Below are 27,725 nucleotides of genomic sequence, written 5' to 3' on the forward strand. Positions count from 1 at the left end.
ATTGATCTTTGAGAACGGGTTGTTTGAAAAATTGATCTTTGGGAACGGGATGTTTTGGAAAATTGATCTTTGAGAACGGGTTGTTAGAAAAATGGATCTTTTGGAACGGGATGTTTTGGAAAATTGATCTTTGAGAACGGGTTGTTAGAAAAATGGATCTTTTGGAACGGGATGTTTTGGAAAATTGATCTTTGAGAACGGGTTGTTTGAAAAATTGATCTTTGGGAACGGGATGTTTTGGAAAATTGATCTTTGAGAACGGGTTGTTAGAAAAATGGATCTTTTGGAACGGGATGTTTTGGAAAATTGATCTTTGAGAACGGGTTGTTAGAAAAATGGATCTTTTGGAACGGGATGTTTTGGAAAATTGATCTTTGAGAACGGGTTGTTTGAAAAATTGATCTTTGGGAACGGGATGTTTTGGAAAATTGATCTTTGAGAACGGGTTGTTAGAAAAATGGATCTTTTGGAACGGGATGTTTTGGAAAATTGATCTTTGAGAACGGGTTGTTAGAAAAATGGATCTTTTGGAACGGGATGTTTTGGAAAATTGATCTTTGAGAACGGGTTGTTTGAAAAATTGATCTTTGGGAACGGGATGTTTTGGAAAATTGATCTTTGAGAACGGGTTGTTAGAAAAATGGATCTTTGGGAACGGGATGTTTTGGAAAATTGATCTTTGAGAACGGGTTGTTAGAAAAATGGATCTTTTGGAACGGGATGTTTTGGAAAATTGATCTTTGAGAACGGGTTGTTTGAAAAATTGATCTTTGGGAACGGGATGTTTTGGAAAATTGATCTTTGAGAACGGGTTGTTAGAAAAATGGATCTTTTGGAACGGGATGTTTTGGAAAATTGATCTTTGAGAACGGGTTGTTAGAAAAATGGATCTTTGGGAACGGGATGTTTTGGAAATTTGATCTTTGAGAACGGGTTGTTAGAAAAATGGATCTTTTGGAACGGGATGTTTTGGAAAATTGATCTTTGAGAACGGGTTGTTCGAAAAATGGATCTTTTGGAACGGGATGTTTTGGAAAATTGATCTTTGAGAACGGGTTGTTTGAAAAATTGATCTTTGGGAACGGGATGTTTTGGAAAATTGATCTTTGAGAACGGGTTGTTAGAAAAATGGATCTTTTGGAACGGGATGTTTTGGAAAATTGATCTTTGAGAACGGGTTGTTTTGAAAAATTGATCTTTGGGAACGGGATGTTTTGGAAAATTGATCTTTGAGAACGGGTTGTTTGAAAAATTGATCTTTTGGAACGGGATGTTTTGGAAAATTGATCTTTGAGAACGGGTTGATCGAAAAATTGATCTTTTGGAACGGGATGTTTTGGAAAATTGATTTTTGAGAACGGGTTGATCGAAAAATTGATCTTTTGGAACGGGATGTTTTGGAAAATTGATTTTTGAGAACGGGTTGATCGAAAAATTGATCTTTTGGAACGGGATGTTTTGGAAAATTGATCTTTGAGAACGGGTTGTTTGAAAAATTGATCTTTGGGAACGGGATGTTTTGGAAAATTGATCTTTGAGAACGGGTTGTTCGAAAAATGGATCTTTTGGAACGGGATGTTTTGGAAAATTGATCTTTGAGAACGGGTTGTTTTGAAAAATTGATCTTTGGGAACGGGATGTTTTGGAAAATTGATTTTTGAGAACGGGTTGATCGAAAAATTGATCTTTGGGAACGGGATGTTTTGGAAAATTGATTTTTGAGAACGGGTTGATCGAAAAATTGATCTTTGGGAACGGGATGTTTTGGAAAATTGATCTTTGAGAACGGGTTGTTAGAAAAATGGATCTTTTGGAACGGGATGTTTTGGAAAATTGATCTTTGAGAACGGGTTGTTAGAAAAATGGATCTTTTGGAACGGGATGTTTTGGAAAATTGATCTTTGAGAACGGGTTGTTAGAAAAATGGATCTTTTGGAACGGGATGTTTTGGAAAATTGATCTTTGAGAACGGGTTGTTAGAAAAATGGATCTTTTGGAACGGGATGTTTTGGAAAATTGATCTTTGAGAACGGGTTGTTTGAAAAATTGATCTTTGGGAACGGGATGTTTTGGAAAATTGATCTTTGAGAACGGGTTGTTAGAAAAATGGATCTTTTGGAACGGGATGTTTTGGAAAATTGATCTTTGAGAACGGGTTGTTAGAAAAATGGATCTTTTGGAACGGGATGTTTTGGAAAATTGATCTTTGAGAACGGGTTGTTTTGAAAAATTGATCTTTGGGAACGGGATGTTTTGGAAAATTGATTTTTGAGAACGGGTTGATCGAAAAATTGATCTTTGGGAACGGGATGTTTTGGAAAATTGATTTTAGGGAACGGGGCGATTGAAAATTGATCTTTGGGAACAGGGTGATTGAAAAATTGATATTTGGGAACAGGGTGATTGAAAAATTGATCTTTGGGAACAGGGCGATTGAAAAATAGCAATTTTTTTCGGGGATTAGAGGCAAACGTAAAAATTGTCTCAATTTAATTCTTCTTCCGAAGTAGAAATACGTACATTCTTGGTAAGAAATACTAAACACAACAGGGGCTGTGTGTACCCAAATCTCTGTGACATCTTGTTTTGACAACTTTAAAGTTGAGGAGGGGTCAACACAAACTTTAAGTGACCGTTGGGAAGATTATCGTATCTGTAGTACATTTAAAGGTCTGCTTCTCCCTCAAAAAATTAACTCGAATTTTCTGAATGTTGAATCATTAACCAACGAAATCCTTTTGAAAAAATGTCTGATTTGGAACTGATTTTATTTACAATCACAAACACTATTCTAAAGGATGTTTATTTCATTTTTCAATATATTTCTTTTTTTTTAACATCTACAATAATATTTTGTGAGGACAATAATTTATTTACATTTGTGAGTTGTTTGAGGTAGGCATTCGTGAAGTACCGTAAAACAGGTTCTTTTCAAATTTAATTTTAATTTAAAATACCGGTACAAAGTGATTTAAATTAATTATCATTTAGAAGGGCTTTAAACCTTGGCTACATTGACTTTAGCCAAGGTTCGTTATATAGTTTTTCTCTCTTTGTTGGCAGAATAATTAACAGGATATTTTGATGGCGACAAATACCATTGTTGAGTTTTTGAAAATCTAATTTCGAAATATGTAGCTTCAGAAACGAATCGAGGGTTTAATATTAGTCAATTTGATGTTCCAATTCAATAATTTATCATAATTTTGATGAAATAAGCGTTAATTCAATTGAAAATGAGTGAAATTTTAAAAGCAGCCACCGATTAGATGGCGCCACTTGTAAGTAGTATGGGAGTCAAGCTATTTCCACCAATGGGAAAAAGGGTGAAAGGTCACGCTTTTCCTTGCCCAATAGAAAAGTGGAAAGGTCAATAACCTTTTATCCGCTTTCCCATTGGTTTATTTTTATTTAGGGCTATTCAATTTTCAATGTACCTTAAAGAGTATGGTGTGAAGACTTTGTTGATATAGGCTCCAATATTCAAATATATTTTCTTTGAGTAAAATGCTTTGGCAAAGGAGATTTCTATAGTCGTAATGTAAAACAATTTTAACGCGTCTGCGTCGTCTCTCCGAGAATAGGGCTGACAAAAAGGGGGTAGACATTCGGTCTTTTTTCGAGCGAGTTGCGACATGATGACGTCAAAGACGCAGATTCGTCTGCTGGCGTTCTCTCTGACGTCATCACGCTGCTTGACGATCGATAAAATATCCAGTGGTTACCCCTTTATTGTCCCACTGGTATCGAATCGATGTCGCGTTAAAATTACATTATGACAACGTAGTGTTTCTCCCATAGAAATAGAAATGAGACTGGAAGCATGATTAGATTGTGGTGAGATGTACGAGTAAGAAGGCTGCCATGAGAGTGGAATCACAAGTATTCTTTGTGGGAGCACGCCATCTATTTTAAAAAATTTAGAGTTTCAATTTTTCTTAATAGATGGCACACTTATGCGTGGATTAGTAGCGATTCTACTCTCATGCTTCTAGCTTGCCCGTTTTCCTTGAGATTACCGGATAGCGCAGCGGTTCTAGTCACATTTCTTTTTGTATGGTTTCTCCGTGGCTACACACAGCGCCAAATTCGTTAGCGGCGTATATGCGAACTTCATTATCCGTTCGATAACCTTGTCATATGTGAAATAGGTTTAGAGCCCCTTTAAATTAAACGTAGACTAGATAACAAATCCTTAAAAAAATTTAGTAATGGTGATATCATAATTTACAATTGAAACTGAAAACAATTCCGTAATATACTTCGATCTAAAGAGTTTCGTCTTTGTTCTAGACAGCTTTCCGGTTCCGTAAAAGTCAGCCATTGAGAGTGGAATGTTATTGAGGTGATTCGGTGAGAGGTGGCGCTAGTATCGCGGTGTGGGTGACGGTGTGGACATCGAGAGTAGACTAGTGGGCGGTCCGGCTTCGTTGGGCGTCGAGCCCGATTTGTAGTAGCAGGCGCCGCAGAAGGGTGGGCAGGCGGGCGACGCTGTGTGGTGAAGCGGCCCTCCGGCTGCAGCGGCGGCTGAGTACAGGCTGCCCAGACCATTTGCGAAAGCTATACACCTGATGTTTCAAAAATAAAATAACAAATTACACATTTAATTACAAGAAAATGAATCTATAACTATAAGTCTTAAAGTTTGTACTTTTATTTATTTATTTGTATGTCATATGTTCCTAAAAACTCGAGAACGGTTAGCTCTTGAGCTTTGAAATTTTAACTCAATGTTCAGGGCCTGATTTCCAACTAAACGCTCCTACTTCCCAATACCGGACATGGTTATTAATCTAATTCAATTTGATTATTTTACTCGACTTTGCTTCCCTTATCTATTTTTCCGGATGGTCTCGGCTTTCAATTTTTTCCTCGACTTCCAACCCTTTGGTTCCCTTATCTCCTCTCTTGAGTTCCTTGCGCCCGTCCCGACCTTTAAACTTTTTTAACGGGTTAGTGTGAAATTCGAAGAAGGGGAGTTAGTGTGAAAGAAAGGGACTTCGTAGAAAGGGAGGTTTAGTTGCGATTTTCAAGTGTGTTACATTTTTGCAACGAGGACTTTTTGCTACGCGTGTTACGTGTGTTACATTTTTGCAACGAGGACTTTTTGCTACGCGTGTTACGTGTGTTACGTTTTTGCAACGAGGACTTTTTGCTACGCGTGTTACGTGTGTTACGTTTTTGCAACGAGGGATTTTGCTACGCGTGTTACGTGTGTTACATTTTTGCAACGAGGACTTTTTGCTACGCGTGTTACGTGTGTTACATTTTTGCAACGAGGACTTTTTGCTACGCGTGTTACGTGTGTTACGTTTTTGCAACGAGGACTTTTTGCTACGCGTGTTACGTGTTACGTTTTTGCAACGAGGACTTTTTGCTACGCGTGTTACGTGTGTTACGTTTTTGCAACGAGGACTTTTTGCTACGCGTGTTACGTGTGTTACATTTTTGCAACGAGGACTTTTTGCTACGCGTGTTACGTGTGTTACATTTTTGCAACGAGGACTTTTTGCTACGCGTGTTACGTGTGTTACGTTTTTGCAACGAGGACTTTTTGCTACGCGTGTTACGTTTTTGCAACGAGGACTTTTTGCTACGCGTGTTACGTGTGTTACATTTTTGCAACGAGGACTTTTTGCTACGCGTGTTACGTGTGTTACATTTTTGCAACGAGGACTTTTTGCTACGCGTGTTTCGTTTTTGCTACAGCGTTTACCTTTCTTACGTACTAGTCAGATCTAATTCATTAAAACTTAGACCCCGGGCGCGGCCGGGTATTAAAGCTAGTTAATTTATAGATTTTCATATAGGCTTCGTGCGTAGTTTAAATTTAGCTGAGAAGTATCGCCGCCTACCAACCGAGTTTTAAATTGAATATATGAAAGCTGTCTGCTCGTTCAAAAATCTCTCTGCGCAACAGCTGAAAATTCAACCGAAAAAACGAGAAATTCAAAAGTCGTCTGCTATTTCTTCATAAATTTATTTGACTGTTATTAAGGCAGATGGCGCTATATTTCCTAAGCTCGAAGCCTATAGTAGCACCATTAAATAAAATTTCGTTACAGGGTGTATGAACTATGAACTAAATGAGGATATCGTCTGCTAAACAAGCGCTACGACCAGGGTTGGACATAAGGATATTTTTTTTGTAGTTAGCCTGACTAATTTATTTTAATAGTCACTGACTAGGGGGGGGGAATGGGGATATAAAAACCAGAAGGAAAGACAACATTTTGCTTTACCCGTCATAATTAAAATAGTAGTTCATTATCACTCGAGTAACAATCATATTCAAGCAGCAGGGAAACGTGAACATTAAGGTTTGGGTTCGTGTGATAGGTAAAAAAGGACTTTGTAAACTTGGTAGTGTTCCCTTTCCGTAGGTACTCAGTGTCACTAGCGTCACTAGCGCCATCCGTGGTAGAAAAATATTTCGCCAAATAAAATATTTAAGTGATCGAACCATCTCTCTACAACCCTAACCCGGTTCCCCTCCGGATACCGGCAAAAAACCACGCAATTCCTCCACTAATCTTTCTGCCTCTAAGGGCGGATAAACAGCTCTAGTGGAGAAAAGAATACATTCTTGATTTTAGGCTTAGCACGTCGAAATAAATTCCTTTCGTGAAACTTGACCATAAGTTTCAAATGAAGGCTTTGAATTTTGTCATTTGTAGCCCCCATTAAAATAGAACAAATTATCACTTGGTTTGATCATTACAACCCCTTTATTACCAAGTTATACGACTCACTAAATAGCCAATCTCCATCACGATATAATTTCCGGTGAAAACGCGACGTCACTCCACGAGCTTAATATCAATTATAGTGCTTGCCGCGAATAACGCGCCCCCTGGTGCAGCCTCTTTTCTTTATTTATGGACACCATTTAAAAAAAGTCCACACAATAGTCGCGAAAAGCGGCAATTTCGGAGTTTCTAGCATTGCTTTGTTGAAATCGTCGTTATCACGCGAGCCTCGGTAACACACCCCGCTAAGCCTTGGCCGGCGTATACACCGAGTTTAATTCATTAAACTCTTTGCGTCGAGCGCAGAGTCAAAAACGCATTAATACCCTTCCTTAAATTATTCATAAACCCGTCGTAATCCAAGAACCGCGAAAAGTTTTAAAAACGCGTCTTTTAGGGCTATATAGTTCTCCTAATGGTCATTAGATGGCGCCAGCACCTGCCCGTTCGCTCTTCTCTTACCCCACCCCCTTCTCTCTTCCACGACTCTTTATTCGACGTACACCATCGAGGCTTGATTATTATAGAAGCGCCTATTATAAAGGCAATTAAATGGTCGCTCGCGCGTTAATATTATAAATTTCTCATTAGTACGGCCAAGGCTTATTTTTAAGCCTTGTCTGATGAGTTTTACAGAGATCGTTGATTTATTAATGGATTATATTTTGGTAATTTTTAACGGTCTCGTATTTTATGGGCCATATTTTTATTGATATTATAGGGTTTATAATTTTATATCGGGGTAATTAAGCTAATTTCGATAATATTTTGAAATTTTAATGAAGACACGATTATTAACTGTTTTATTGTTCGTGTGTATAATGATTTTTAAACCTTGGCTCGTGCCCAAAATTTTCGCTTTAAATTTGAAGCCCTGGTTTGTGACTTTATATAAAATATATAGATTACACAACTTTGATTATGGCCGCCATTTTAGAATTAATTTCTTTCTTTATAAGGACGAGTTGATGGTACTGTAACTCCCTTTTGTTTTGATATTTTCAAAAATTATATACAGTTATCCCTTTATTATACTTTTGGTACAAAATAAGTCTTGTCACAGATGGCGCCAATGCATCGTGAATGTACAAAATACCAACAAAATTAGCTCTTTCAAAACATAAACCGAGAATTCTGTATTGGGACTCACAGCTACATAAGTATGGATACGGTTACTCTGCTGTAGTACATTTTGTTCTAACAATTGTTAAGCAAGTATCATTTAGTATGGGACCTCCCACAGAACCCCTCAATGTGGTGTGGCCCCCGACTTCAAGGGTGTAGTTCCAAATCGAATAAATTTTATACCCACTCAATCTAGTTTACCATGAGTCTATAACATTGTTACATAAGTTTGTCACTTTGAAGAATATTTTACTGACTGAGAGCTAGTAACGGAGTGACGTCATCACAAGAAGAAAATCTCCCCCTAGTGAGGCGCTGTCAAAGGCTACGTGTGACGCGTTAGCGAGCGGACGCAAAACGGCGACGAAGCCCGTAATGCAGTCGGTCTTGTGAATAGCTCTCAGTAAAACTTTTGCATATGAAGAATAGGAAGTTTCACACTTATGTAACAATATTATACACTTATGGTTTACTTATCCGTCACAGATGGCGCCAGTGTATCTTAAATTTAAGAAAATGTAAAACATATCTTGATCTAATAAAATATTGTTTTGAAAGAGTTATGGCGATGTTAATCAAACCAAAAGAAGTGGAGAAAGCATTGACAAGTTTTTGGTCATCTTTTTTTTAAATTAATTTACTTTTAATTTTATTTCAAACAACATTAATTAACGTTAATTCACGCGTAGTGAAATTTACCAACGCTAAACGAGGTTAAATCTCTCTTTACAACCTCATCAAAATACACTCTAAAAAACTTGTAAAAACTTGATTACAATGTAGTTAAAAATACGTTTAGCCCTCCCCCTGGTGGAAGCAATTTGTTCGCGCTATAATTAAGAACCAACCTCCCTCCTTTCAGTTTTATTAAAGCAACGAAACTATATACACTGAACTAAATTTTTCTCTCATGCTCCGTAAAAAAATCTTCACTCCCCCTCTCAGAAGCCCCCCCCCCTGCCATTCTCCGATCGTGATATAACATTTTAAGCCTAGGCCTAATTATAAGGGTACTAGACTCGACGCACGCGACCCTTACTTCGGGGAACATCACCTGCACACGCCGCTAATAGTTATAGACAGACATGCCCGATGAGTTATTAACGCTCCTTACATCTTCATTTAGTTATCCCCCCCCCCCCGTTTTATCCTAAGCCTTGGCCATTGAAATAACATAGACGATCGAAACTGCTGCCCAAATTGACCGGGTTTTTTTGGCCCCTTTTCACCAAAAAAATTTTGGAACCGAAATTAAGACGTTTTCTTAATAAACGTTCACAGAGGAGATTGTTAATTTTACTTTATAAGGGGATAGATTCTTCTTAGAATGTATATTATCAATTGTTTTTCAATGGCGTGATCGAGATAATCAATCTGAATATAATACAATTTATCTATATCAAGAGATAAAAAGTTCTTAATACTTTTTCTATACTTTAATTAATGGCTGTATTGGGTTTATCGTTTCATTTTTTTTAACCACTTTGATGTGAATTTACAGTTTTTTTCTGATGTTATTAGTATAATGGACAGGTGTTTCCTCATTTTATGAAAGTTTATTGATAACGTAAAAATATTTAACACTAGAGAGATTAACCAAAGCGTTCTTGAAGTTTGTACGACAACGGTTAAAAAATAAACGTTTAGCGTATTTGAGACATTGTTGTTTAACTAGGGTTTTTGAACGATACTAAACGAGCCACGTATGGTTGTTAGTATCGTCCAAACACGTAATTACGTTTTCGCGTACCCCGGTTTACCGTAAATTCCTCTTCTTGTTTATTGGTACTGATTTCAATTAAACCAAGTTTTAAGACGCATAATGCTAGAAAAAGAACAACTTAACATAATCTCGACAGAAATATGGTATCGTCTTCAAGCTAAAGAATATTTGACTCAAAAGTATTAACACGAGTCAATATTTTGCAAAACATTCTTTCTCAACACGAGTGGCAAAACAAAGTAGCTCTGTGTGAAAAAAAGGTTAAACAGAACGCTCTAGAAGTTTGAACGACAACGTCGAGAGTATCTAGACGTTCTTGAATTTAATTTCTTTAAAATCAGTTAAACGTGCTTTCACCGTGGAGAATGATCACGTGTCTCTCGACGTTGTCGTTCAAACTTCAAGAGCGCTCTCCTTAACCTCTCTAACGTCAATTTTTAAATATTTTTATAATTTTTACAATTTGTTGGCCAAGTTTTGAACAACGGTCAGTTTTTAAGACCTCGGCCTAGCTCCAAAAATTTACATCTAATAACTTTCGTACAGATACTTTTGATTACACAAAACTAAATGGTAATATTAAAATTAAATACCTATATTAATATAAATTAAAATATTTTTAAATTGAAAATGAGTATATTTTTTAGAATTACGATAATTTTTTTCGGCGGCCAACGCGTGAAACCTCGACCACATTTAATAGAGCGTGTGAACGAAAACGCAACGTGTTTTGCGAACAAAAGTCGAAAACTAGGTTTTGCGAATCAGAGTCGAAAACTAGGTTTTGCGAACCAAAGTCAAAAACTAGGTTTTGCGAATCAAAGTCGAAAACTAGGTTTTGCGAATCAAAGTCGAAAACTAGGTTTTGCGAACCAAAGTCAAAAACTAGGTTTTGCGAATCAAAGTCGAAAACTAGGTTTTGCGAATCAAAGTCGAAAACTAGGTTTTGCGAATCAAAGTCGAAAACTAGGTTTTGCGAACCAAAGTCAAAAACTAGGTTTTGCGAATCAAAGTCGAAAACTAGGTTTTGCGAATCAAAGTCGAAAACTAGGTTTTGCGAATCAAAGTCGAAAACTAGGTTTTGCGAACCAAAGTCAAAAACTAGGTTTTGCGAATCAAAGTCGAAAACTAGGTTTTGCGAACCAAAGTCAAAAACTAGGTTTTGCGAATCAAAGTCGAAAACTAGGTTTTGCGAATCAAAGTCGAAAACTAGGTTTTGCGAATCAAAGTCGAAAACTAGGTTTTGCGAACCAAAGTCAAAAACTAGGTTTTGCGAATCAAAGTCGAAAACTAGGTTTTGCGAACCAAAGTCAAAAACTAGGTTTTGCGAATCAAAGTCGAAAACTAGGTTTTGCGAACCGAAGTCGGAAACTAGGTTTGGCCGTCAGAGTGATCTTACCATACGCGATACGGCAGGATAAGCATTCCAAGTAGAGGTATGGTTTCCTGCTTTCAACCAATGAAAATTGGAAACCTTTGCTAAATTAATTTAGTCACACTTGTTGATTCACCATAGCGCTTTATACTGCCCTGACAAGGAAGGAAAGCTTCCGCTACTACTCACTCGTGGCGCGACAGTCTAGAACGTAGTTGAAAATTTTCTACTAGCATCTTGACTGCAGCGCTCCTAGTTACAGAAGCTTGACCTTCCCTGCTAGGGTTTTATTATTATTAAAGCAAGCGGTGTCTCTAATACCTAAATGGTCCGATAGATGTCGTTTTCGGCAGTTCGTTGTATTAAGTCCGATCATAAGTGTATAATATTGCTACATTAGAGTGACACTTCCTATTTCCACATTCAAAGGTTTTACTGAGAGCTATTCACGAGACAGACTGCATTACGGGCTTCGTCGCCGTTTTGCGTCCGCTCGCTAACACGTCACACGTAGCCTTTGACAGCGCCTCACTAGGGGGAGATTTTCTTCTTGCGATGACGTCACTAGCTCTCAGTAAAATATTCCTCAAATTGACAAACTTATGGAACAATATTATAGACTCATTGGTTGAGATTTCCAAAGCGTATACTAACAGGGACTAAATAACTATCATAAGTGAGTTAAAATATGAAACGGTACACGTATACATTATGTTTATCAACAGTGATTGTAGTAGATTTAAGTTTTTTTGAAAGAGTTACGAGCTTCTCGTCAGGTGATAAAATTAAAATTAATTTCGCGCTAGAGCTACGATAGGGGGCGACACTTTACGGGGTATTTTCGGTGTAATACGGGAAAGAGTTCAAAGGGGTTTTCTTTGGAGAGGCCACTCGGTTTAAGATCTCATGTTCTTACAAAAAGCGACGTAAGACCCAAAAATGTGACAGCCTTACCTTTGTGCTTTTTGAAATATCTGCTGAGAGCTAGTCTCACCATTGACTTCGAAACCAACTAGATGGCAATGTATTCTAAGCTTTTTCTTTGGTCTATAGGCCAATTTGATTTGGCGCGATTTTATCCCTTCAATTCACTCGCGCATAGATATATTTTGTAAAATGCCACACTTGGTGGCGCTGGAGTAGGGAAAATTAAAAAAATTTATGACGTATTCTGAACCCCCTCTCCTACATTAGGTGGTTTCTTTTCGCTTGTTCCGGGATTTCGGAGTCGGGTAAGAAGAGTAAAGCTATGACGTCATTTTACTCCGATTCTGTGCAGTGGCGAATAGTTTGAGTCGGAGTAAAAACGTTCCCCCAAAATGTCTGCCTGTGGCCTTTTTAGCAGATAAATTCTGGCTAGCAGACGACAAAATCCGATTTTAACTCTTGACACCTCCTTTTCAGAAGGAGTAAAAAGAGTAGCCCTAATACTCCGGTCAAGTAATTTAAATACGTCACTGGCACGTGCTTCAATGGCGTTGGGAGACTAGGGAACCTTGCTGATTTGTTTGGGTATTTTGAGCAACGCTAAAATTCGTTTCAACATGGTCATTTAAATAGAAATAAAACCATTATTTGTATTTTAAAAAGGTTGATTGTATATAGCAACTTTATTAAATTAATATAATAATAATAATAATCAGCTAGGCTTATACCTTGGCACCACCTTAGGCCCAATTAAGTCATCAAGCGGCTTTTAAAGCCATTAATTCAGGTGGCCGGGTTACAATGCGTAGGAGGGTGGTGGCAAGCCCTTAATGCTAACAGCTCCCTACACTAACTATTACCGTTAACCACAACACGTTTTTATGCAAGATAAATCCGAAAAACTCAGGGGAAAACCCTTAAGCCAGTGGGGAGAGAGCTTGAAAACTCAGGGGAAAACCCTTAAGCCAGTGGGGAGAGAGCTTGAAAACTCAGGGGAAAACCCTTAAGCCAGTGGGGAGAGAGCTTGAAAACTCAGGGGAAAACCCTTAAACCAGTGGGGGTAGAGCTTGAAAACTCAGGGGAAAACCCTTAAACCAGTGGGGGGAGAGCTTGAAAACTCAGGGGAAAACCCTTAAACCCGTGGGGGAGAGCTTGAAAACTCAGGGGAAAACCCTTAAACCAGTGGGGGGAGAGCTTGAAAACTCAGGGGAAAACCCTTAAACCAGTGGGGGGAGAGCTTGAAAACTCATGGGAAAACCCTTAAACCAGTGGGGAGAGAGCTTGAAAACTCAGGGGAAAACCCTTAAACCAGTGGGAAGAGAGCTTGAAAACTCAGGGGAAAACCCTTAAACCAGTGGGAAGAGAGCTTGAAAACTCAGGGGAAAACCCTTAAACCAGTGGGGGGAGAGCTTGAAAACTCAGGGGAAAACCCTTAAACCAGTGGGGGGAGAGCTTGAAAACTCAGGGGAAAACCCTTAAACCAGTGGGGGGAGAGCTTGAAAACTCAGGGGAAAACCCTTAAACCAGTGGGGGGAGAGCTTGAAAACTCGGGGGAAAACCCTTAAACCAGTGGGGGGAGAGCTTGAAAACTCGGGGGAAAACCCTTAAACCAGTGGGGAGAGAGCTTGAAAACTCAGGGGAAAACCCTTAAACCAGTGGGAAGAGAGCTTGAAAACTCAGGGGAAAACCCTTAAACCAGTAGGGGGAGAGCTTGAAAACTTAGGGGAAAACCCTTAAACCAGTGGGGGGAGAGCTTGAAAACTCAGGGGAAAACCCTTAAACCAGTGGGGGAGAGCTTGAAAACTGAGGGGAAAACCCTTAAACCAGTGGGGGGAGAGCTTGAAAACTCAGGGGAAAACCCTTAAACCAGTGGGGAGAGCTTGAAAACTCAGGGGAAAACCCTTAAACCAGTGGGGGGAGAGCTTGGAAACTCAGGGGAAAACCCTTAAACCAGTGGGGGGAGAGCTTGAAAACTCAGGGGAAAACCCTTAAACCAGTGGGGGGAGAGCTTGAAAACTCAGGGGAAAACCCTTAAACCAGTGGGGGGAGAGCTTGAAAACTCAGGGGAAAACCCTTAAACCAGTGGGGGGAGAGCTTGAAAACTCAGTGGAAAACCCTTAAACCAGTGGGGGGAGAGCTTGAAAACTCAGGGGAAAACCCTTAAACCAGTGGGGAGAGAGCTTGAAAACTCAGGGGAAAACCCTTAAACCAGTGGGGGGAGAGCTTGAAAACTCAGGGGAAAACCCTTAAACCAGTGGGGGGAGAGCTTGAAAACTCAGGGGAAAACCCTTAAACCAGTGGGGGGAGAGCTTGAAAACTCAGGGGAAAACCCTTAAACCAGTGGGGGGAGAGCTTGAAAACTCAGGGGAAAACCCTTAAACCAGTGGGGAGAGAGCTTGAAAACTCAGGGGAAAACCCTTAAACCAGTGGGGGGAGAGCTTGAAAACTCAACGCGTAAGGAGTTGTTCCGAGTTTTCACCCAGTGCCACAAGCTGGGATCGAACCCGGCTCCTTATGCTGCGAAGCGAAAGAGCTAACCAGTCCGCCACAAAAGAGTACACTTTTAGTCCGAGAACAGGCGAAAAGAAACCACCTACTCTCTCAATGAAAAATTTTAAGTTATGGCACACTTTTGTCTCTTACGTCGCTTTTGTTCTAACGCAACAAATTGGTAAAAACCAATAGTAAGAGTGTCTGGTATAGTGTTGTAAGTCGGAAAATTTTCCGGAAATTGACCGAGGCCTTTTTTCCGGAATATTTTCGGTATTTTTTCCAAAAAAATAAAAAAAGGTTTCATTCCATGATTAGTCTAATATAACTATAAATATTAAAACTTTTAGCCATGGTTTATTATAAATTGTTAAATTTTAAAAAAGCTGCTACTTCATGACTTAGAAAAAAAAAATGTATTGCAAATTTAAATAAAGCGGCATTTTCGCCCCATTTTTTCGAATCTGAAAGTAAAACTAAACCTCTAGACTAGTTTAAACTGATTAATAATGTAACACTATTAATGTTTTGTAGTATGTTTACTGATATTGGACATTTTATATCCATGAAAAGATAAAAATATTAAAAACCCTTAAAAAGTAATTTGTTTCAATTTTTTATTTTTCCGATTTGCAGAAAATATTCCGGAAATTTTTCCGCATTTTATTTTTCGGGAAAATTAACAAAACTATAAGTCTAGTAGTAGTAGTAGTAGTAGTAGTAGTAGTAGTACCTGTATTGTTGATCTAGCTGCGCTTTCTCTATCCGTTTGTCCTTGGCCCTCCTGTTTTGGAACCAGATCTTGATTTGCGTTTCGGTCAGATCCAGCGACTCGGCCAGTTCGAACCTGCGCGGCCGGCTGATGTACTCGTTGCGGTGGTACTCCATCTCCAGCCGCAGCGTCTGCTCGCTCGTGAAGGTCGTCCGCTGACGCCTCTGACGGCCGTCTTTCCTCCGCCGACGGTGAACTGTCCGCGAAAAGAAAACCAATGCAATTAGTCCTTCTCACTCATATACGTACATTCAAAAAAGAAACGGTAGAGAGGTCAGGGTTATAAATAGAAAAAAAAATGTTATTGACTATCGGTCCATGGTTGCAACACTTTTGTAAAATGTATAAAACGCGAATAAAATAAAATACAGGGTGTTTCAAAGAGTTAAGCAAAAATTTGAAGGAGTTGTAGAGGGTGATTTGAGAAGTATGCCTGTTTTTTCCCCATTTTCCTACGATGAGTTAAAAGAGCGCCAGAGAGCTTCAAAGTGTTGCCTACTAGCCCCTGGAAGTAGGCTGCAACAAGCGCAAGACCAATCAATTAAACAACAATTAAATCCGATTTAATCATGATTTAATCTTTTAATCTTGATTTAATATTTTCAATCTTTATTTAATCACAAGTTAATCTATTTAATCACGATCTACTTTTTTAACCATGATTTAATTAGCTTAATCGTGATTTAATTAGGTTAATCACTAACTCTATTTAATCAGCTTAACCACTAACTCGATTTAATCAGCTTAACCACTAACTGTATTTAATCAGCTTAATCGTGATTTAATAAGCTTAACCACTAACTGTATTTAATCATCTTAATCGTGATTTAATCCATTTAATCATCTTAATCGTGATTTAATCCATTTAATCATCTTAATCATGATTAAATCGATCAATGGTGCAAACTTAATCATCGAAGTGAATTGCACCTCTGAAAAATTACATGTTTCACACGAATAAATTAATACTTATCTCGTAAGTTTCATAATAAATCCGTGCCGTTCAGAGGTATTTCGGGCCCCTAGGCAAATTATGTCATCGTTGGCTCTATCGTAGCGGGCCCCTAAGAAGCATGCCTCTGGGCCCTTTTTCACTAGGCCCTGGGGAGTTGGCACCTATTTCCACCCCCTCGGCACGACCCTGTATTATATGTTATGTTAGTATTTTTTTGCTTAAGTAAAAGGTAGACTCGTACGTTCTCCGTAACCTAAATACGTTCTTGGTGACAGATAAAATGAAATCGCGTTTTCGTAAATTCCGCAGTTATCAATCTAATTTACGAAAAACCTAAATGCGTCCGTTAATGGCGCTAAAAGCCGAACTCAAAAGCCAATTATTTATAAGAAATTGACGACACAATCGCGCCAGAAGAAATAAAGAAAGAGCTTTTACAATAAATTCGAGGTGAAAATAAAAGAGCGGCGATGCGCCCTCTAGCGAATTGATTACAAACGGCGCTGAAGGGCGCCCAACAGATGTTATTATCTAAATGATCCCCTGGCGATCATCTCGCTACACACAGAGAGATAATTTCCCGATAGAACAGGGGGAGGGGTATTATAGTTCGGTGTGGGGGGGAAGGTAAGCGAACGGGGGGGGGTATTATAGTTCGGGGGGTATTACTGGGGGGAAGGTATTTAAGTTCGGCGCAGGGTGGTTGGTTCAATTAGACTTCGGCGGCGTAAGGGGGGAAGGTATTTGAGTTCCTAGTAGGGGGGGTTCTATTAGGCTTCGACGTAGGGAGGGGGATATTTGAGTTGGTAGTAGGGTGGTTTTATTAGGCTTTAGCGTAATGGGGGAAGTTATTTTAGTTCGGCGTTAGGGGGGTGTATTAAAGTTCGACGTAGGGGGGTACATTTAAGTTCGGCGGCGTTAAGGGGGGCTCCTATCACCGTTGATGGGTAACCGCTAGAGCTTGAAGAGGGCTAATTTGTTCTTGGCATGGCAATAAAAGATTAATTCGTGTAGGGAGGGGGGAAGCATTAACAACAGCTTTTTTAAAAGAGCTTGTAAAAGATTAATTGCGTTACACGGATGGGACCCAATTCGATTAGGAATATTCTCCGGAGGGAGGCTACAAGCTGATAACGAAAAGCGGAAGTGCCATGTCCACTCTTCTGAACTATAAATAAGGCGATTAAATTAAATTAGACAATGTTAAAAATCGCCCGCTGAGGGTTATCTGAATCTTCGGGTAAAGGCAGGGGATAGGTACAAGCGGAGGAGTAATAACACGCGGTTTATTATTGAAATGATTATATTTATAACTATTATTCTTATTAATTAACATGGTATATATAAATATACCAATTAAACTGGAGAAATTCTCAAGGTATAATATAAATATACAAATTAAACTGGAGAAATTCTCAAGGTATAATATAAATATACAAATTAAACTGGAGAAATTCTCAAGGTATAATAGAAATATACAAATTAAACTGGAGAAGTTCTCAAGGTATAATATAAATATACAAATTAAACTGGAGAAGTTCTCAAGGTATAATATAAATATACAAATTAAACTGGAGAAGTTCTCAAGGTATAATATAAATATACAAATTAAACTGGAGAAGTTCTCAAGGTATAATATAAATATACAAATTAAACTGGAGAAGTTCTCAAGGTATAATATAAATATAAAAATTAAACTGGAGAAGTTCTCAAGGTATAATAATTTAATTTTTATGATTATATTGATACTATTATTGGTTTCGAGATTTGTTTTTGGTGAACGGTGTAATTCAAAATTCTTAAGTTTACTTATGTTGTTGTTGGTTTTTATTTAAATATTTTATATATTACTTTTAATGATTAATTTTTATTATTATTATTAGCTACTAGATGAGCTATGCTGCGACCAATTTTATAACTTAATAAACTAATTTCAATAATAATTAAATTATATAATTCAATAATATTAATAATTATTATTAATTAAATAATTATGATATTATACCAGTGTTAACTTTAAACGACAAAAAAGGTTACCTATGTCAAATTAAATTGTTCGTAATATTGTTCCCCAAAATAAATATACGTTATTAAATTTGACGTATTGTTTGGGATTGTCTAAAAGTGATTTTCATGACGATATTTATCTTAATATTAAATTTAATTTTAATTTATTTGTATGAAAAATAGTCAGAATTATGCTTAAAAAATAAGATACTAGGTTTTTCAACTGAATCTCAGAAAACAGTTCGTAACCGAGAAAATAATTGTGATATTATCATATCAGTTAATATGGGTCAAAACGGAAACCAGTGGTTTAAACCCGAAACTAATCTGAATTAATTTGTAAACGACAGGCAGAAACTGAGCTGATTTCAGATGCATCACAGTTATCAATTTTACATATCTTCCTAGTGTTGTAAGTCGGAAAATTTTCCGGAAAATTACCGAGGCCTTTTTTTCCGGAAAATTTTCCGTATTTTTCCGAAAAATATTAAAAACGTTTTCATTCCATGATTCGTCTAGTATATTGTTTGCAAATTTAAATAAAGCGGCATTTTCACCTCATTTTTTCTAATCTAAAAGTAAAACTAAACCTATAGACTTGTTTAAACTGGTTAACAATGTAACACTATTAATGTTTTGTAGTATGTTTACTGATATTAGTCATTTTAAATCGATAAAAAGTTTAAAACATTAAAAACCCTTGAAAAGTAATTTATGTTTAAATTTTTTATTTTTCCGATTTTCTGGAAATTTTTCCGCATTTTATTTTTCCGGAAAATTAACAACCCTAATCTTCCTATTAAATTCCTTTGATTGGTTTCCACAAGATTATGTATCTACTAAACGTATAAGGCTGACTAAATTTGGTTATATGAATTATGGCAGATCTGTAGTTCAGTTTGGTTAATTTGGTTAATGAATCAGATACAATTTCAAGTCAAATTGTTTGATGCGGATAATATAAAATAAAAGTGATATTTGACAATTACGACCAAAATAGCCGGGACAGTTTGGTCGTTCGAAGCAATATTACATACGTATTACTATTTTGACTATTGTCATCAAGATATCACAGATGCCCGCTCCGTCGTGCTACTTTTAAACGTAACAATATTAAAAACTATATAAGCTTTGGTATCACCTGTAATATTCAATATTTATTTTACCTTTATCATTCTAGCTTCCAAAACTACAATACAAAGAATCGAAGGTAAATCGTAGGTAATAATTTTCTAAATGAAAATGGCAGTTGGTTTTCGCCGACACACAAACCAACAGAGAAGCGCTTCTTCGAGTCGGGACGCAAAAATTCAATCAACTTAGCAGACGTTTTATAAGACCAAATTCAAATGTATAGTCTACATTGTCAGGGGGATATTAGAGGACTATCTATTAGCCAAATAATGGGTCAATGGATGCCCCTCCAATTTTTAAAACGGGCATTAAGAGGCCCCACTTTTTATTTCGAATATAGCGGGTTGTGGTTCCAGTTTGCGCTGGAAGACAGATGTTTGAGTTGAAAGGCCAACGAATGCGTTCTGTTGTTTTTGTACAGTTTATACTTTAAATGTAAACTTTCTTTTAGTCATATATGTTTTAACTAGACTCTTGTCTGTAATTTAAGTTTGCCTTTATTTCATAGTAATAAAGAAGTTTAGCTCGAGCTAGAAAACGTGAGGGAATAACGTGAATTAGGATAATAAATGGAATGCTCAAAAGGTCGACAATTATACGCATACCGTTTCTCAGGTTACGGATAAAATTAGAGTTGTTAATTTTCCGGAAAAATAAAAGGCGGAAAAATTTCCAGAAAACTTTCCGCAAATCGGAAATATAAAAAATTGAAACATAAATTACTTTTTAAGGGTTTTTAATATTTTCATGGATATAAAACGTCTAATAACAGTAAACATACTACAAAACATTAATAATGTTACATTGTTAATCAGTTTAAACTAGTCTAGAAGTTTAGTTTTAGTTTTAGATTCGAAAAAATGAGACTAAAATGCCGCTTTATTTAAATTTGCAAAAATTATATTAGACTAATCATGGAATGGAAACTTTTTAATTTTTTTCGGAAAAATACGGAATCTTTTCCAAAAAAAAGGCCTAGGTCATTTTCCGGAAATTTTTCCGACTTACAACACTAGATAAAATTAAGAAATGAAGAGTTAACATAGGTGCCTTTGGGTTAGCTATCTATAGATCGACCGTCGACCTTTGATAAACCAAAAGGTTCACAATTCTAAAAAATAAACCTTACCTGATAGAAGACCATTTTACTTTGAATTTCAAGTATTATTTAGTTTTAATCAAAATATTTCGATCTGCCTGTGTAAATAATAACATACATTTATAAAAGTATTTCGCATAAGTGTACCAGTTCTCCAGCGTTTTAAATTTTTACAGAAAGTAATTTCTAGAATTTTTGAAAATGATGATGGATATTCGACTTATGGTAATAGATTTTGTGTGTTATCTAACGCTAGCTTCGTCCATGAACTTTGGTATTTAAAGCATTGATCAATTTATGTATGGCGTATTCACCTTATCATTCAGAGGTATTTTTACGCAGAAACTCATTTTTGAAATCAATCGATTCCACAATTCGTTGAAAAACGCTTTACAGAAAGTAATTTCTAGGATTTTTGAAAATGATGATGGATATTCGACTTATGGTAATAGATTTTGTGTGTTATCTAACGCTAGCTTCGTCCATGAACTTTGGTATTTAAAGCATTGATCAATTTATGTATGGCGTATTCACCTTATCATTCAGAGGTATTTCCACGCAGAAACTCATTTTTGAAATCAATCGATTCCACAATTCGTTGAAAAACGCTTTACAGAAAGTAATTTCTAGGATTTTTGAAAATGATGATGGATATTCGACTTATGGTAATAGATTTTGTGTGTTATCTAACGCTAGCTTCGTCCATGAACTTTGGTATTTAAAGCATTGATCAATTTATGTATGGCGTATTCACCTTATCATTCAGAGGTATTTTTACGCAGAAACTCATTTTTGAAATCAATCGATTCCACAATTCGTTGAAAAACGCTTTACAGAAAGTAATTTCTAGGATTTTTGAAAATGATGATGGATATTCGACTTATGGTAATAGATTTTGTGTGTTATCTAACGCTAGCTTCGTCCATGAACTTTGGTATTTAAAGCATTGATCAATTTATGTATGGCGTATTCACCTTATCATTCAGAGGTATTTCCACGCAGAAACTCATTTTTGAAATCAATCGATTCCACAATTCGTTGAAAAACGCTTTAAACATCTAATTTAATTTAAATCCATCCTAAATCACGATGAAAATTAAATTAAATAAATATTAATAATTTATAATAAATTTTGATTTTAAATCGGGTGGTTCATAAATTATGATAACACGCTCGAGATTGGGAAAGTTTCACTTTACGAAGTTCAGGGGTTTAGGACAATGGGGAGAGCCAGTTTTTATCTTTAACGTAAAATTGATTATCAGGAATCCATACCTCTACTTGGAATTCTTATCGCGGCAGACTTTCGTCTCGATGTGGCTGACGGTTTTTTTGACGTCACTATGTTAACTTAACAAACAACAACGTGAGAGGGGAGCGCGCGCAGAGGGTATTTTTTCTCTCGTAGGCGGGGCCAAAGCCGTCAGAGTGATCTTACGTACCATTCGCGATACGACAGGATAAGCATTCCAAGTAGAGGTATGGATTCCTGTGATTAGTTATACCAGGAAGCGGTCGATATGTATATACTTGGAATGCGCTGGCAGACAGGGCCGTGCAGAGGGATCCTGAGGCCCGGGGCAAACTTACTCGCGGGCCCCTTAGATTTGCACCCCCCCCCCCTTGAGCCCTGAAAACTTATCCCAAGTTATCTTGATTTGCACCCCCCCCTTGAGCTTCTTCGATGGGCCCTACAGCTACGCCCCCCCCCCCCCCTCTGCACGGCCCTGCTGGCAGAAACGGCTATTAGCGTTAAACTACGTCGAACGTAAGATGTTGCGCGTATTTTTAAAATAATTGGCTGGCCGCCGTAGCGAGCGAAAATTTCGCCTGTACACCACGCGCTAGTGTATACGTATATAGTTTCCTTCATGAAAATTCACAACTTAAAAATTTCAAAATGCAAAATAATTTTAAATGTTGTTCGTTTTTGGCTTTGAAAATAACGTTTACTGGATGCTGAAGTCCCACACAGGGTTGCGTGGACATAAAGCAAAAGTCACGGAATTGGACTACTAAATTAAATGCTCCGACTTAATCGAAATCTGGGGGCTCAATAGTCAATTTTACTAGTGAAAAACGTATCTAAATATTCATAAATAATGGCGAATATGGCGTATCATCAATTCATCAATCTCATTTTAATAAAAAAAATTGTGATCGACCAACGTCATGTAACTTAAGTGATAAAAAATTTATATTTTAATTCTGACAGGTAAAGTAAAATGTTGGCTGCTCTTCTTGTTTTTATACCCCCATTTTTACCCCCACTAGTCAGTGACTATTAAAATAAATTAAGATAGGAGGCTCACTATAGTCAGGCTGACTACTAAAAAAATATCCTCATGTCCCAGTTCCAACCGTGAACCTCCAAGGTCCCAAGCCACACTTTGAAGCTCTCTGGCGCTCTTTTAACTCATCGTAGGAAAATGAGGAAACAACCGGCATACTTCTCAACAACTCCTTAAAATTTTTGAATAACCTTTTGAAACACCTGTATTTATCAAGAAATATTGTAGTAGATTACGTATTTTGTAATAGTTTGAGCCGGAGCCTTTGGTCATGTGACGAAATTAAAATATTTACCGCCATTAGCTTTAAAATAATAAACGTAAATTTTTAAAATTTGCTCCTCGTAAAGACGCAAAAAAGAAGCGATTTTCTGAAAAGACGGAAGTGTATTTGCTATAGCAGCGGCTCTGGACACGAGGATGGTAAGAAACAGCGGAGGGTGAAATTGGCAGAATGATCGCCTACCAGCTGCTAAAATGACCACGTTACTCCGGGAAGATACCAGCAGGGGTGTTGGCCGACGTAAGCGCAGTGGTGGGTAGCGGTGACCCCGAGGCTTTGAAAAATTAAAGTAGCACCTTTCTCCGTCCCTAGAGGGCGCCCCCCCCAAAACGTGATTTATCTCCGCCGGCCTACGGATCCCTCGTGGTTTAAAATGATGATTATTTACCACTCAGTTTGTAATTATAAGAGCGCTTGGTAAAAGAGCCCCGCGTGGATGCCACCCGCTGCGAGCGACCAATAATCATTGGGCTACCCGCGCGTAATTTGATTATTAGGCCCGAATTTATATAAACGTTGGTTATTTCGACCCTATTTGAGGGACTGAAATTACGGGGTACAGCGTTTTACGTTCCATGTATTTTTCGGTCGCAACGCACTGGAGCGTATTTGTTATAAATCGCGTATTGTATTGTTTATTTTTGTGTTAAAGTAATCGTGCTAATGCTTGTAATTCCGGATTATTACTGATTTTGAAGCATACACGACCTGAGAATGCTAACTATGGTTTTAATGGACAGTTTATTTTATTACCTTCAATTAACAATTTTGGAGATTGTATTCAGGCACAGCCCACGTCCAAACCTTCACTAATGGACGAACTGACAAGGAGACGACCCGTCGAGGTGATTTTCACCGATTTAGTTCAAATTCGGGGGATAAGTAGACCTTTATGTAACTTGAAATTTCCCGAAAGGAAAAAATTGGACGGGCTTTAGTTTGGCCATGGCAACCAAAAATGTTTTTGATTACTTAAAATCTACTTTTGAAAAAAAATTAAATATTGAAAAAAATTTACATTGGGTAAATTTAGGTTAATTTGGGTAAAAGTTTGTCAATTTACTTGCATTTACCTAATTTACATATTTTACTAATATTTACCGTAATGTACACGCATTTACCCATTTTAAATAATATAACCCAAATTTACTTGTATTTACCCAATTTGCTTATTTTTCCCCAAATTATCCTGAATTTACCCAATGTACAATTTTTTTAATATAATTTTATTTTTTTAATATTTAAAAATATTTCAAACCATTAAATCTGTGATTTCTCCATGTTAATTTCCATGGGGAAATGTATAGGTACTAGTTTAAGTTACCAAAAATATTTTTGGTTGCCATGGCCAAACTAAAGCCCGTCCAATTTTTTCCTTTCGGGAAATTTCAAGTTACATAAAGGTCTACTTATCCCCCGAATTTGAACAAAATCGGCTCGTCTCCTTGTGAGGGAAATACCCATAATTCCTTAGTTAAAATTTACGAATTTCGAAGGAAAGGGTTATAACTAACAGTTGTTTCAGTGATTAAAGTATTTGACCATATTTAATATTGATTAAATTCCGTTTTTACCTTGCTCAAGCCGATTAGCAGCAGGACGCCGCTAGGTGGCGATGGAACAGAGTACCTCTTGTGTTTAATCCGAGGGGCTGATCTCGGAGCGAGATTAAAAATCGATTAAAAATGTAATCCACACTTAATCATATTTAATCTAGATACAGTCAAGAGCTACAGATTTTATTTGAATCATATTAAATCTTGAAAGAGTGTCGACAGTGTAATAACAACTTCGTTTAATTTACTTCTGGTGCGACGTATCCGATATATGAAGATGAACTTGGGACACGCCTATGGCAGGCAATTGTCATCACACGCCCATGATCGCACCCACGCCCTTCGAGCTGGTTTCCCGGCATAACTCCCGTTTCACGAGCGGATAATTAGAGCCCCCTTTCGATCAATTCTTCAATTTCGTCCCAATCAAATGCGTTTTATAACGGATAAAGTGCGTTAATTTTAAGTCCTAAGGAAGCTCTCCAAGAAAATATCTTTTATTTCCAAGTCATAAAATAACTTTGTTAGTATTGTCCAAACAGTTACTTTGTGTCTCTCCTCGTGTATACTGCTTCACCTGGTCCACACATTCTTCATTTTCTGGAATAGTTCTTTTTATAAATTAACGTGGCCTTCTGCAGGGGCTCTAACGTCACAGTCTCTTACTTTTACACGTCTATACGAGCACGCGCTACAGTCGCGAGGAATATAGCTTTTTCTAGCGCGCGTGCAAATCGCTCGTGCGAAGAATATACTAATAAAGCCGTGTCTTGTGACGTAAGAGCTACATTTTAACAAGTTGGGCAAGACCACTTTTTATATTATAAACGCAACTAATCGAATAAATTGGGAAAATTATGTGATTTAATAATTTTTGGAGTCTATTTTGAGGGGCTCAAATATATTCATTGTTTCTGATATCTGGTGGGTACAATGTACCCCGGTACCTCCAACTGATGAAATTCAGAACATTCTTTAAGATAAAAACAGAGCCAAGTTACTGACTATAGGCAAGAAAGGCAATTTCTTAGGGCCCTGCATCTGACTTTCATTTACCTTGTTTTAAGGGGGAAGAATACAGTACAAGCCTCCTTTTCGTTCCGTGGTTCTGCGGTAGAACGCTCACCTGTCGTGTAAGAGGGCTCAGGTTCGAATCCCGGCTTTTGGAAAAACCTTTTCCCTGATTCTAAGAAACTGAGAAAGCAGTGATTACGCTTTGCCCCGAAAATGCGAACGCGTTCGCAGGTCTGACAGACAGACAGACAGACACGGTGGTTGTATAACCCCTCCTAGGGTACAAAGTTCCCTCGAAGAGGTAAAAATTACATAATTGAATTATATTTTTCTTATTAGGCTGAACCTTCCTCTAGTGCTTAAAATAATTTTGATAATTCTAATATTAATAGTTAACGAGATATAAGGTCCTAACTAAAGGTATAGTTTGGGCACTTGCCCAACTTGTTTAGCTCCGGGGGTCCGAATTAAAACGTAATAACTTAATTATTTTAAAATTTAAAATTGTCAAAATTATTTTAAGCACTAAACAAGAGGCTGTTCTACACTTAAATATTAATTTTATAAGTTAAAACACAAAATTAAAAGAGTACAGCTTGAAATAGCGCGAAAGTAGACAATGGCCACTGAATTAGAAATTTGATTTTTTCAACTATAGTATATGGTTCAAAATAGCTTTAATGTTTTTTGCGAGCCCATTTTAGGTTTTTGCGTAGGGCCCCAAATTATTTTAAAACGGCCCCGAAGATTAGAATTGGTTTGGAAAAAGTATAAACAGGTATAATAACATAAGTATGTCAATTAACAAACATTATCTTCGAACTAATTTTCAGAGTTAATAGTGGCAAAATATGGCCAAAGGCAAAATAATAGGCTACTCAGTTCGGTTTGCTTGTCCAATTCGGAGCTGCGCAAAAGGGTCAGTATCGAAAAAGTTTCGGTCAGACAATTCGCATTAACAATAGAAAGTGTCGCATTTATAAGAGAGGTTAAGACACCGCCCGAAAACGTGTAGCGAAAACTTGTAGGAGTGTAGATATACCTTTGTGCGTACAGCTTGCACCTCCTACAAATTCTGAGGGCTCGGACATTCACCAAAAATGTGCGCGGTATTTAGAAATCCGGGAATTCACGCTGGATTTCAAGATTTCATGTTGGATTTCGGGATTTCTCGTCAAATTTCGGGATCTCGCGATTTATCGCTGGATTTCTTGCCGGATTTCAAGATTTCCCGTCGCATTTCGGTATTTCTAGATTTCTTGCCGGATTTTGAGATTTCTTGCCGGATTTCGAGTTTTCCCGTTGGATTTCTGAATTTCGGATTTATTGGAAGGTGTACGGGATTTCTTTGAATGTCCGACCCCTCAACAAGTTCCCTCTACACGTGCCTGGATTTTTCTGGTGCTAGCTGACTATTGTTATCATGTTACTTATGGTCAAAGTAGAACCACCCTCGAAATCTAAAGATTTAAAACGGTTCATTTGAAACCAAATTCTAAAGACAATTTGTCCATAGCCACATGTTTAGGTTGAAACATTATCGGGGGTTTGGTCGCCAAAAAAAGAAACCGCATGTTTCACGAGTATAAATATAGTGAAGAGGGGTGAATTTCTTTACGCAAATTCATCTCAATTTGAAACCACAAAATGGTGCCCAAGGATTTACCCTCTCGTCGGCAATCTCGTAATGTATATATGCCCCGCAGGCGTCCAAGTTTGAAGGTGATAGATTCTCCGGGTCCAACAGTGGGAAGACTAATCCCTCTCTAAATTCGAGGCTCATATTTTCATTCGTGGCACTCGAAGCGGTGACCCTTTCGCGCCGAGTCATTTGTCTTGGCGGAGTTACGTGTCATTGAAAGCGATAGATTTCTCAGTCTTTTTTTCAAATTAGTTTCTACCTTCCCTACCCCTCTTGGAAATCGCTATTATGGTCGGGCTGATGTCGACGCTAATGTTGGCTGTCTTCTAAAGTGACTAGCTATTTGGGGGCCAAATTATTTCGCGTGTGGTCCAACATTCGTACCAATTCCTTACAATCTCGAGATAAATCATTTTAGAAATCTTGAAATCAACTTGAAAAACCCGATATCTGGGCGCAGTGGCGTAGTCAGGGGGGCACAGGGGGCACATGCCCCCCCCCGAAACAAAATCCTGGCTAAGGCGAAAATCAGTTCAAAAACTCGAAATCAGCCTAAAAAACAGAATTAACCACGACAATCGTG

The 27,725-nt window shown here is 37.6% G+C and overlaps 1 protein-coding gene across 1 annotated transcript in view; it reads right to left on the reverse strand.

Moving 5' to 3' along the window:
* Positions 1-3,143: 3,143 nt before the first annotated feature.
* The window catches only part of LOC149945417 (uncharacterized), a 30,142-nt gene continuing 5,560 nt past the window's right edge, over positions 3,144-27,725 (reverse strand). Inside the window, exons 2-3 of the mRNA XM_090176552.1 lie at positions 15,123-15,357; positions 3,144-4,568 (exon numbers count right to left, since the gene is read on the reverse strand). Coding sequence (XP_090032678.1) covers positions 4,367-4,568; positions 15,123-15,357 — 437 coding nt within the window. The 3' untranslated portion in view covers positions 3,144-4,366. The remainder of the gene's footprint in view (positions 4,569-15,122; positions 15,358-27,725) is intronic.

The sequence above is a fragment of the Leiobunum rupestre genome, chromosome 5, assembly GCF_980474605.1.
Source record: "Leiobunum rupestre chromosome 5, qqLeiRupe1.1.hap1, whole genome shotgun sequence".
NCBI lineage: Eukaryota > Metazoa > Arthropoda > Arachnida > Opiliones > Sclerosomatidae > Leiobunum > Leiobunum rupestre.